General features: G+C 44.9%; 1 protein-coding gene across 1 annotated transcript; it reads right to left on the bottom strand.

Annotated features, from left to right (window-relative positions):
- Positions 1-736: 736 nt before the first annotated feature.
- RHOD (ras homolog family member D) lies at positions 737-9,159 on the bottom strand. The gene is made up of 5 exons (XM_081905881.1): positions 8,800-9,159; positions 6,158-6,245; positions 2,857-2,966; positions 2,109-2,243; positions 737-1,173 (listed from the first exon to the last, which is right to left on the bottom strand). Exons 1-5 carry the CDS (start codon positions 8,944-8,946, stop codon positions 1,006-1,008), a joined length of 648 nt encoding a protein of 215 aa, XP_081762007.1. The 5' UTR covers positions 8,947-9,159; the 3' UTR covers positions 737-1,005.
- Between the last annotated feature and the right edge of the window lie 2,153 nt (positions 9,160-11,312).

Below are 11,312 nucleotides of genomic sequence, written 5' to 3'. Positions count from 1 at the left end.
AGCTAATTAAGCCAGGCTATTCTCCTGTGTTGAGGTGGTAGCATGGTGGATGAGCCATTAATACAACAAAGGATCAAAAGGTGCTTGGTGTGAGATGGCAAATGAGTGGGACCTTTCCCCCAACAGATAAAGCCAGAACTTGGAGTAACAGTGATGGGAGTTATGTGACCAGGAGAAGTGAAGTAGCAGGCAGGGCATGATGTCTGATGTCTGTTTGGATCCAAGGCTGCACCTATGGGAGAAGCAAGACCCTCTTTGAGTGCTAATGCTGTGAACCCCTCCATCGTAGGCTCAGTTTGTATATATGTATAAATAAATAAATATACTATATATCATAAAGACACCACAGTCTCTTATGTGCCTTGTTCCCAAAGTGAAACATGGATCCTGGACAAAGCACCTGGAACCCCTGGAATTTTGCACAGCTCAGAGATTGGGGTGGTGTGCAACACTGGTGTCAGAAGTCGGGATTCGTGTTTTCTGGAAGAGGGCCCCTGAGTGAGGTATGCCTGAATCAAAATGGAGGGAGGCTGTGTGCAAGAATACATTATCTAATACTACACTGTAAATACACAGATACAAGTCATAAACAAAAAGAAACAAATTGTTATGTCGAGGAAACCCTAAAAATCTAAAAAAATCTAAAAGCTTATTATATAATATCATGATAGGAGGAACATATGGTAGTCAGATCACTGATAAATAATGGTATAATGATTGATCACTTAAAAGTCGATTCTCTAGTACCCTGTTGAATGAAATGAGCTGTTTTGAGCCTCCTTGGAAGCAAAGTCCTCAATCAATCCACTGTAATTGCAGCCTCTCCCAAGTTTATGTTCAACTGAAATCCTGCTGAGAATGACTGACCATAAAGGAGGCAAGCAGGATTTTGTACAAGACTTAGGGGCTCCCTAAAGTGTGGGGTGCCGGGCAGTTGCCAAACACCCCACCAAGCCTTCACTGTTGGTTCCATCCATCTGCTGACATGTTGATCTACTCTGGCTATCAGGAAAGCAGGCAAGTCCTTTTGGGTTTGCGCCTGCGTTTCTTCTTCTTCATGGTACTCAAGGCTGCTCTGGAAGCCTCTGTGAATATGTCGATGATGTTCTCATGGAAACGAGCTGAGCACTCAAGGTAGGCAACTGCATGGAGATTCCGGGCCAAAGTCTCTCCCTATAAAGGTGTGTGTGGAGGGGGAAAGAGGAGAAGAAGAGAATGCCATCATCATCATCATCATCATCATCATCAAGTTATATTTATACCCCAGCCACTCTGGGTGGCTCCCAACAGATTATTATTATTATTATTATTATTATTATTATTATTATTACTACTACTACGATAAAACATGAAACATTAAAAACTTCCCTAAATAGGGAATGTCTTCTAAAAGTCAGATAGTTGCTTTTTCCCTTGACATCTGATGGGAGAGCGTTCCACGGGGCAGGTGTCACTACCCAGAAGGCCCTCTGCCTGGTTCCCTGTAGCTTCACTTCTCGCAGTGAAGGAACTGCCAGAAGACCCTCAGAGCTGGACCTCAGTGTCTGGGCTGAACAATGCGGATAGAGATGCTCCTTCAGGTATACTGGGCCGAGGCCATTTAGGGCTTTAAAGGTCAGCACCAACACTTTGAATTGTACGTCATAGATCTTGTTAGGGAAAGGGAGGAGAGCGAAGACCCTACCAAAAGGAAAATAAGGGGTGGTCCATGACATTTTACTTCCTGAAACAGAAAATCCACACTGAATCCCAGAGTAAGAAATTTTCTGCCCTTTTGTGACAAGACAAAAGCTGGTGCCTGGATTTGACCATCTCAGTGGTGGGGCTGCTCCTGCTCAATAAACTTCGATTAGGAAGAAATTCCTTTGCATTGCAAACAAACACATACTTTTCAACTAATATTTGATTGCAACTCCTCATTACCAGCACCTGGCAAGGTTGGGGCTCTGGCAAGAATGACCATATGGGCAGAAGTAAAAACAACAACATGTCTGCTGTGTCCCAGAGACATGTCTGTGGGATTCATATTGTTTAGTGTGGAAGTCCATTGGTGCTGACTTCTGCCCGTGTGAGGCTGGTGCAGAGGAGATATCTGCTGATTGTATTACCTTCTGATATGTGATGGGCTCCAGATGGTCCTGATGCAACCTCCTTAGCAGAATCTTGTCCTTTCTTAGGTCTGTCTTGCATCCAACAAGCAGGAGTGGAATTCCTCTGCAGAAATGGTTCACTTCAGGGTACCACTAAAAGGGAACACACACACACACACACACACACACACAGAGAGAGAGAGAGAGAGAGAGAGAGAGAGTAACATGGTGGTGAGGGGCTGGATCCTGATATATAAATGAGCAGAGAAATAAATAGAGGTATTTCTGAAGAACCACAACTTAAAATGTTTGTTCACTATATTAATGAAAATGAGTCGTTTCCTTAAATAAGGCAACCACACCTGCTAAATGACGCCTTTCCTATTGACTACTTCCCCTCTTTCAATGCTTCAGGAATGCTGTAGTGACCTTCTCTGGTAATGTTTGTGTGTATGCATGCCAACTTGGCATACCAATTTGATTATACCACACACACACAGGAAATTTGTGTGCTTAATCGATGCTAGGGTACAACTGGATGCCATTTTGAATCAAGATGGTGGACTGGAGCTTTCAAGACGACATTGATTTTTTTGGTATCTTAAAATTCATGAGCAATGTTGGGTGCAAATCTGCAGATTATATCTACATCGATCTGTCATATCACATTATTCTTATATCACCTAGTCCATAGACTCCAGAGGCAGCTATTCTTACCGAGTTCATAGATAGCCTTGACTTAGTTACTGCATAGCCTTTTTTTTACCTTTGTGAGGATGTTGTTGAAGCTGGCGGGGCTGGTGACATCATAGCACATGATAACTGCATGAGCCCCATTATAGGAGAGGGGGCGGAGCCTGTCGTAATCGTCCTGCCCTAGGTGGAGTGGAGACAAAGTTGTACGCATAGCTTTCACCTCTATAGCGCAATATGCAAATGCTCCTTGCCGAGGACAAATGCTTTTTAATAAATATCCCTCTTTCATGTTGCATTTCACTGTCCAAAATATTAACAACTATGTTGGTGTAATTTGGAAAAAAAATAAATGGGTGAAATCGTACTAAATGCTTGGGCCGTGTTCTGAATTGCACATCCTCTATGACTGGGTTCTGCTTAGGGAAGGAGCCAGGTGGTTAGAAACAGTCCAAGGATAAATGCCTAAAGCACAACTCACCCACCGTCCCTTTCTCTAAGGAACATGTGTATATGCAGTGGGGTGGTATAAAGCCAAGACTGCTTTTGCTAGCAGTGTGAGGTGTTCACTGCTCAGTGCAAAGCATCAATGTCGTGAAACTGAAGGTTACGTGCTATAGCATGGTGAGCTAGCATGGCAAAGTGCTAGTGGATCTCTCTGTCAATTCGTATCTTTGAAATGTTTATTTCTAAGACCAGAATAATTGTATTTTATAGTAGATTAGTTCATGATGTACCAGCATCAGTTAACGTAGCTAGCATGTTTATGCTTGTCTTGTGCCATGAGACAATAAACACTTTATGCTGTGGTACCTCAGGTATGTAACGCTTCGGGTTACATACACTTCAGGTTACAGACTCCACTAACCCAGAAATAGTGCTTCAGGTTAAGAACTTTGCTTCAGAAATCGTGCTCCGGCGGCGCAGCAGCAGCTAAAGTGGTGCTTTAGGCTAAGAACAGTTTCAGGTTAAGTACAGACCTCTGGAATGAATTAAGTACTTAACCTGAGGTACCACTGTACTTTGAACTGAACTGAGTGAGAAAGGAGTCGTCTTAACCGGGAACTCTGGACATGGCGGTCTACTGGAAAGCAGGAAGACTCTGAATGTTGTGCTGGAAGAATCTGCTGGAGCTGCGCATACTCTGCCGATCACACTAGTCAAAGTGTGGTGTTGTATCAACAACATATGGTTGGAGCCGAGTCTAACAGGTTATGAGCCAACTGGCTTCTACAAGTTCATCAGGCTAGACCTTTTTTAATCAGAGGATTTCAATTCAGCCTTTCTACTGCAAGATTGTATGGTTAGCATGGAGACAGGTTCCTACTGAAAATGAAATTTTAAATGGAATGTTTGAGCCATTAACATCTGATTAATTTATACTTAAGCAAGCCAAAAAATGCCACCACTTGCATTTCCTTAGGGGAATATTGCTGCATTGCATTCTAACTTGTTAATCTTATCATCCTTATCACTTAAAAGATACCTTCATAATAAGACATGTGCCTGAGGGCAGGGAGCGGAGTGAGGGAGGCTTTCCCTTTTGTCTTCCCTCAGAAACCTGTCTCAGATAACCTAGTTAAGCACTATCAGGACCCTGCTTGGCCACTCTGGAAATTCAGAAATTTTAAAATATGACTTCTAACAGAACAGATTTCCAGGATTCACAGGAAAGTTCTCTTCCTCTTATTGGAGCTGTGTACGCACTATACTTTTAAAGCACAGCCGAAGCACATTCTTTCTTTCAAAAAGTTCCAGCCGCTGTAGTTTACCCCTCACAGAACTACAATTTCCAGCAGCTCCAAACCAACTACAATACCTAGAATTCTTTGCGGGGGTGTGTGTGCTTTCAATTAACAGCAGAGGTATTGTGTATGCAAATTTGGTTGGGCTGCCACCTACTGGAAGGAAACATTTTAGTCACAAAGCAGGATCCAGTCATATGCAGTATCGGCACATTCAGGTTGTGCAGTTACAGCTGATTGGGAGCTCTTGCTCAAGAAAACAACTTCCCCAAAAGATTGACATTTTTGCGAGAAGAAAAGTGATCAGAAAATGCACTGGAAAGTGGGGGTGGGTGGGGTGGTGACACCTGCTTTGATGCAATGTCATTTAACCTCCCTACAAAGGAATCAGAACTGGTTGGCATCCATCTACCTCAGGAGACAATTGGAAAGTCCAAGGCTCCTTAAATAGCCAAGGTCATCTAACCTCCCTGCAACAAATCAGGAAAATGCTCAGTAAGGTTTCCAGGAAGTTGTACCATGAAAATATGGACTTTTGGAGGTAAGTAAATAAATTAACCCTCCAAATGTTAAGATATGTTTTATTTACATGTTTAAGTTCAACTTTTGTTCTTTCTACTTTCCATTAAAAATTAGAGAATTTCTTTTGAAGAAATATTCCACATACTGTATTCTTTAACCAGAGTTTTCATCCTTATTTTCCCAATGCAGTTTGGGGCCATGAGGCTATTTCCACCTAAGTGAGTAATATTTACTACCTCTGTGACATTTTGGGGAAGGGCGTTCCACCCAAGCATTTTAACAATCTATTGATACTGCCTCTTTGAACAAAAATCTCTGTCAGGGAGGTTGTAGCATCTGTAACACCCCACTCAAGTTTAATGTAGGTTTAGTTTGTTTGTTGTATGTACTGCAATACAAACAACCAAATTGTATTGTTGTATGTTATGTTCACTCTATGTTATGTTCACGTTTAATGTGTATTGGGGGGTGGGGGGTTGTGTTATGTTGTAAATAAAATTCCAATAAAAAATTAAAATGTTAAAAAATGGTGTATGTATTGCTTCACACAACCAAAAGGAGTCTCATCAGCAACACAGAAAATGTAGTGTATGATCATTTAAAAGAATGCAAATACACTGAAAGCAGGGATTTTCTGGCTGATATGACTGGCGCTCCTATTAAAGCCCTGGCCGATCACTGGAACATCCAAATGGCTTGGGCTGTTGACACAAGTGCTTCATAGAGCTTGCTTGGCACCTTGGTATGCTCCTAAGTTGGGGTCAGGGCTTATGCCCTAAGCCCTGCCCACCCCCACCCGCACCCCCCGGGTCGCCCATGGTAAGAAATGTACTATTGCAAAAGGGAAAGCACATTTTGATATAATTGTATAGTTGACATAGCGAAATCAATTGTCTTTATGAAAGTGCAACCCTACTTTCCAACCGACAGATCTCAGTGGCCACAATGAATATGCAGAAATCTGTGTCACACCTAGCTTTCTTCTGGTTGATGATGCCTCTATGACTTGACAGTCCACCCATTCTCAGCATAATATGACCCGATAATATGACACCTTCCAATGTGACTGTCCGTAACTCTCCCCTTTAGCTACCCTGACACACACACCTGCTGTATCCCAGAGACTGATATTCACTCGCTTGTCGTTGATGTGGAAGGGGGCTGAATATTTCTCAAATACTGTTGGGATGTAAACCTAGAAGAAGAGGAAGGTGAGAAAGAGATGTTTTTGCCTTGGCTGTGAAAAAGGACCATTTTGTATTCTATCTCCATTCCAACCTTTTTTTCTCTTCAAGATACTATCATGCATCCCTTTCCTCAACATTTTGCTCAAATGAGCCTTCACTCAATGTCAGGAGCAGATGGCCTGGTGGGGCACTGCCACTCACCTGACCTCTGGCCAGCCACATTGTTGCTGCTCACTGGGAGGTGCAGAGGTTAGGTTAGTGCAGTTCAAATGCCCCTGCAGGAGCACGAGATTTTCTCTGCTTCTGTGTTTGCACCACGCTGGCCTCACCTCTGCATCACTCCTCTCTATCTACTTCCCAGTAAGCAGCATGAAAAGTCTGGCAGTGAGGTGAGCACAGCCACCCCATCCCATCCCACGCCACCATCTGCTACTGATCCATGTACTATGTTCACTGCTAGGTGCTAGGTGGGCTTACCTTTTGAGAACACCAGAGGTGACTGCTCCATTAGGAAGAATGTGGCAGTGACCCATCACCCTCAGTCTGCTCTCAGTCAGTTCCCACCTGCCTCCCACCTGTGCTTACAAACAGCCATCAGGGTGGACCTGGTTATCAGATTTCTCCTCCTTAGCCTCAGGGTTGCTCTGGTGCAACTTAGCAAAGAGGAGGATGGGGGCAGAAATAGAATCAGTCGGGTCTCCTTGTCCTTGATTCTGGCTCCACCTATTTTTGGTCCTCCTGCCCAACCACCCCTATTGGGCACCACTGGAGAATGCACACCGGACAAATTCTTCTTTTCTATAGCAACAGTATTGGCAACTAAATAAATTGGTTTTTTTTGTGAAAGGAAGTTTGGTGACACTGACCAGTAGTACTCTTGGTCACAGCTGGGGGTTTCCCTACTGAACTTGTTCCAGTGAAGTACCAAGGGTCCCATTACCCACGACTCCAAGGAGATGGTGAGAGAAGCTTGTTTGCCTTGTTTTTGTTGGTAGAATTTACCATGTTAGATCAGGGTTGGGGAAACTCAGGCCTGAGATCAAAGTTGACACTCTAACTGCCCCTTAGGACTCTCCCCAGGCCATACATAAATGTATAAAACTAATAAATTTAATTAATTAAACACACCCTTTCCCCAGACCCCACCCTGTCACCAGTCCCACTTTCCTTGGGTAGTTTTGCCAGACTGGAATGTGTCCTTAAGCCCTGATGATGCCTTTTCCTTGCCTGGGTGGTTGACAGAGAGGGATGGGTGAGTGTAGCCTCCTGCACAAAGTTAGTCTTTACATTAATTGCTCCACCCACAATTGCCTCTGGCCCTGCCCATTTCTGTCATGTGGTGTCATGGACTGGTTGGACGCAGAGTGGTGGGAGGCTCCAGCTGGGGAACCCCCAAGGGAATTCCCAAAGGACGAAGGCTCAGAGCCAGGGAATTGGTGTTGGGATCATGATTAGTAGTCAGAGGGAGAAGAGGGAGCAGAGTGGAAGGAGGAGGTGCCAGAAGTTGGAGTGGTAACAGGCTTTAGTGAGCAGGAAGAGGCTGTGGCAGAGAGCAGTCTAGAGGCAGAAGTGGAGGCAGGAGAGGAGGGGGGACAAGAAGCAGAGTGGAGGCAGGCTTCTGAAGAGGCCAGGGGGTCTCCCCCTCCTGTTGTGACAAACTCCCCTCCGCCCCGGACCTCCAGAACCCACAGAGGCATGAAGAGGGTGGAGCAATGAGAGACAAGACAAATAAGCTTCAGAGAGCTTGGGAACGAACCTTGGGAGGAGGAGCCTTAAAGAGTGGTATGAAGGCAGGGACCTTTAGTCCTTGCAACTGCCTCATTGGGGCAAGACCTACTGGGAAGGGTAGCTGTGCTCACTAGGGCTGAGCTATTTTTCTTTTAATAAAGGCTTCACTGACATCTTGTGAGTCATTGCTGACCTGACCCTGATACCCACTCATAAATGTGGCCCCTGGAAGGCCCCTGGAAGGTTACCATTGTAAAGGGACGCGGGTGGTGCTGTAGTCTAAACTACTGAGCCTCTTGGGCTTGTGATTTGAATCCCTGTGACGGGGTGAGCTCCCGTTGCTCTGTCCTGGCTCCTGCCACCCTAGCAGTTCGAAAGCACACCAGTGCAAGCAGATAAATAGGTACCGCTATGGCGGGAAGGTAAATGGTATTTCCATGTGCTTTGGTTTCTGTCACTGTCCCGTTCCGCCAGAAGTGGTTTAGTCATGCTGGCCACATGACCTGGAAAACTGTCTGTGGACCAACGCCGGCTCCCATGACCTGAAAGTGAGATGAGCGCCACAACTCCATAGTCACCTTTGACCGAACCGTCCAGGGGACCTTTACCTTACCTAGAATGGAATGTAACCCTTGAGTTGAAAAAGGTTTTCCCACCACCCCTATCTTAGAGGTTCACAGAACGATAACCTCAGGACAGTAAAAACAGCAACAACCCAAACCCACTTTGAAGGTTGGACAGAATGCATGGTCAGTTTGCCTTGGACAGGATATAGTATGGCAAATCACAAGCATATTATTGGTGGTAGCAATCCTGTGGATAGACAGGGCTTACCTTGGGGAAGTCTCCTTTTGCAAAGACCATGAGCAGCGATGTCTTTCCGCAGCCTCCATCTCCTACGACAACGACTTTGATCTCAGGGATTCCTGGAGTCTCCCGGTTGGCACCTAACTGGTCTGGAGTCTCTAAGCCTCTTTGCATCTCTACCAGCCCCCAGGGCTCTACAAAGGGATATCTTTTGCAATGATCCAAGGAAATGGCAGATGAGATAACTTCTTTTCTCTGACAGTTGTATAACAGGGCTCTTCCACTCCGAGATCTGCAGGTTCACTCTTTTCTTTGCTGTAGATTTAAAAATCAAGGCTCACAGCACAAGGTCAGTGGGAGAGAGTGGCCAAGGGTGAATGTGGAACAGCAGGTGTGGCTGGAATGTGAAAGGATTGGTTGGCAGAGGGTGGAGATTGTAAACAGGGACACTTTCCCAGAAGCATCCACCCTCAGGGTGATGACGAATAGAATGGAAGATAGGGAAATTCACATATCGGCAAAGTGCTTTTCAAACAGTTCACAAAGCAAGGAAGATGGGGGCATCACCCATGTATCGATTAAACACTGTTAAATCCTGTTCATGCCCATATCTTACATACATTCAGGACTACACATGTGCACAGGTGTAGCACACAATGGTATACTCAACAAAATCCACAGAGGAACAGAAGTGATCTAGATAAAAGCACACAGTTTGTGTAGTTGTGCACCATCACATTTGATCCTTGTTCTGATGCCAGTGTAAAAATGTATGCATACTCCGTTATGGATGCACAAACACAGCAAACAGTGCATGTGCAAATTTATATACAGACACATGTACCACCTGCAAAAAGTTAATTGAATATTCAAACTTAAATCTTCACCAGCACTTTGAGGCCACATAAGTCTTTTTATCTGGTATAAATTTGAGGGAGCATCTGGTTGCTTTCTGTTTCCCTAGGAGGGAACTTACGTTGGCAGGCTGGGCAGCAGTTAAATACACAGGCGAGACCTATGAAGGAATCTACGGAAATGGTAGTGTGTCCATTTTCAAAGAGCTCATTACTCTGTATGATGAAGACTGTGACCAGAGAAGATTGGCTTCTGGTTTATACCTGCTCACTTGACTACTACTTTGAGTTGAATATGAATGAACTGCTTTGTTCAAATTAATGGGCCATTAACCATTCACCTCCTGTGCTCTTTATTGCTCTCAAGCAGTGTTTTCTTTCTCTCTAAGCACAGAGATTCTGATCCTCCAACCTCTTCCCTTGAAGAAATGGAATAAAATAATGCTCTGTTTAAAAGTCACAGCCAATGGGTGATCGCCAACTAAGTCATATTCAGAGTAAGGTAAAGATAAAGGTTAAGGTAAGGGACCCCTGATCATTAGGTCCAGTCTAAGTGCATATTCAGAATATTCAGAATATGCACTAAGTGCATATTCAGAGTAGACCCACTGAAATCAATGCACGCCAGTTCCTTGAGCCTGTTGATTTTAGTGGCGCTCTTCTGACTGGGAGTAGCACAGAATATCACCAGGGTTTCAGAGGGAAGGAGGACTTCAAAAGAAAAGGCCATCAGTCAAATTGCACCCTACTTTCCGTCCATAAGAAGCTTTACAAAGGTAAAGCTTTGTAAATTGACACCTGTCTATGAACACAATTACTTAATTCACCGATGAAATAAGGGTTGCTGAATGTGGGCTTCTATAGCAGGGGTCAGCAAACTTACTGCGCCTCAGGCCGGTGTCTCCAGCGCTGATCATGCGGCGGGCTGGAGGGTGGGGGAGCGCGTGCCCATACGTGTGCACACACGCTATTTCCGGTGCACTTCCGGGTTGGAAGCACACCGGAAATAACGCTTGCACATGCACAAATAATGCTTGTGCATGCACGCAAGCTATTTCTGGTGCTCCTCCGACCCGGAAGTGGGCAGCCATGCAGCGCAGTGCCGGTAATAGCAGGCGGCAGCAGCGGGCGGCAGGGGTCGCTGCGGGCCAGATAAACGAGTCCCTTGGGCCTTATCCGGCCCGCAGGCCTTAGTTTGGGGACCCCTGTTCTGTAGCTTGATAGGTGCATGGAAATAGTTGTGTCTGGTGAAATTTTGTCTTTGCTGCAATTCTTACAATCATAGGTATTCTTTGAAGAATAGAACAACAAGAGAGACATTTTTACTGACCCTTGAACACCAGCTTAAGTGCACAGAAATGCAGCTGAGGAAGCTCCCTTCATGCATATCCATGGCAGATATACCTTCACTTGCTATGTTGCTGTGTGTCAGACTGTTAAGTGTGCACACAAAGGGGGGTAGGAATTAAAGTAACAGCATGGTACTCCTAAGGGGTGGGCAAAATAGGCTCGTGACCACAGCACATCCACTTGATATACATTTGAACCCCCTCCCCTTTGATTAGGTTCGCCACACCTTTTCCAGCATAGCCAATGGTCAGGGATGGATGGTCTGCTCAGAAACCATCTTTCTTATGCAGTTATGTATTCACTGGGAGGACAGATTATTCAGAATCAAGAAGGGTT

This window comes from Podarcis melisellensis (assembly GCF_964234715.1).
Source record: "Podarcis melisellensis genome assembly, chromosome: 1".
NCBI classification, from domain to species: domain Eukaryota; kingdom Metazoa; phylum Chordata; class Lepidosauria; order Squamata; family Lacertidae; genus Podarcis; species Podarcis melisellensis.
Note: the sequence above shows the minus strand (reverse complement) of the source record. Positions and strands in the feature narration are given on the sequence as shown.

What these genes read in the sequence shown, in the direction of transcription:
- RHOD (XM_081905881.1), bottom strand. Translation starts at nt 8,946, where the DNA reads ATGCAAAGAGGCTTAGAGACTCCAGACCAGTTAGGTGCCAACCGGGAG. An exon ending in CAAAAGGAGACTTCCCCAAG is followed by an intron (nt 6,246 to 8,799) that starts GTAAGCCCTGTC and finishes CTCTTCTTCTAG; the next exon opens with GTTTACATCCCAACAGTATT. An exon ending in TCAACAACATCCTCACAAAG is followed by an intron (nt 2,244 to 2,856) that starts GTAAAAAAAAGG and finishes GTTCCCTTTTAG; the next exon opens with TGGTACCCTGAAGTGAACCA.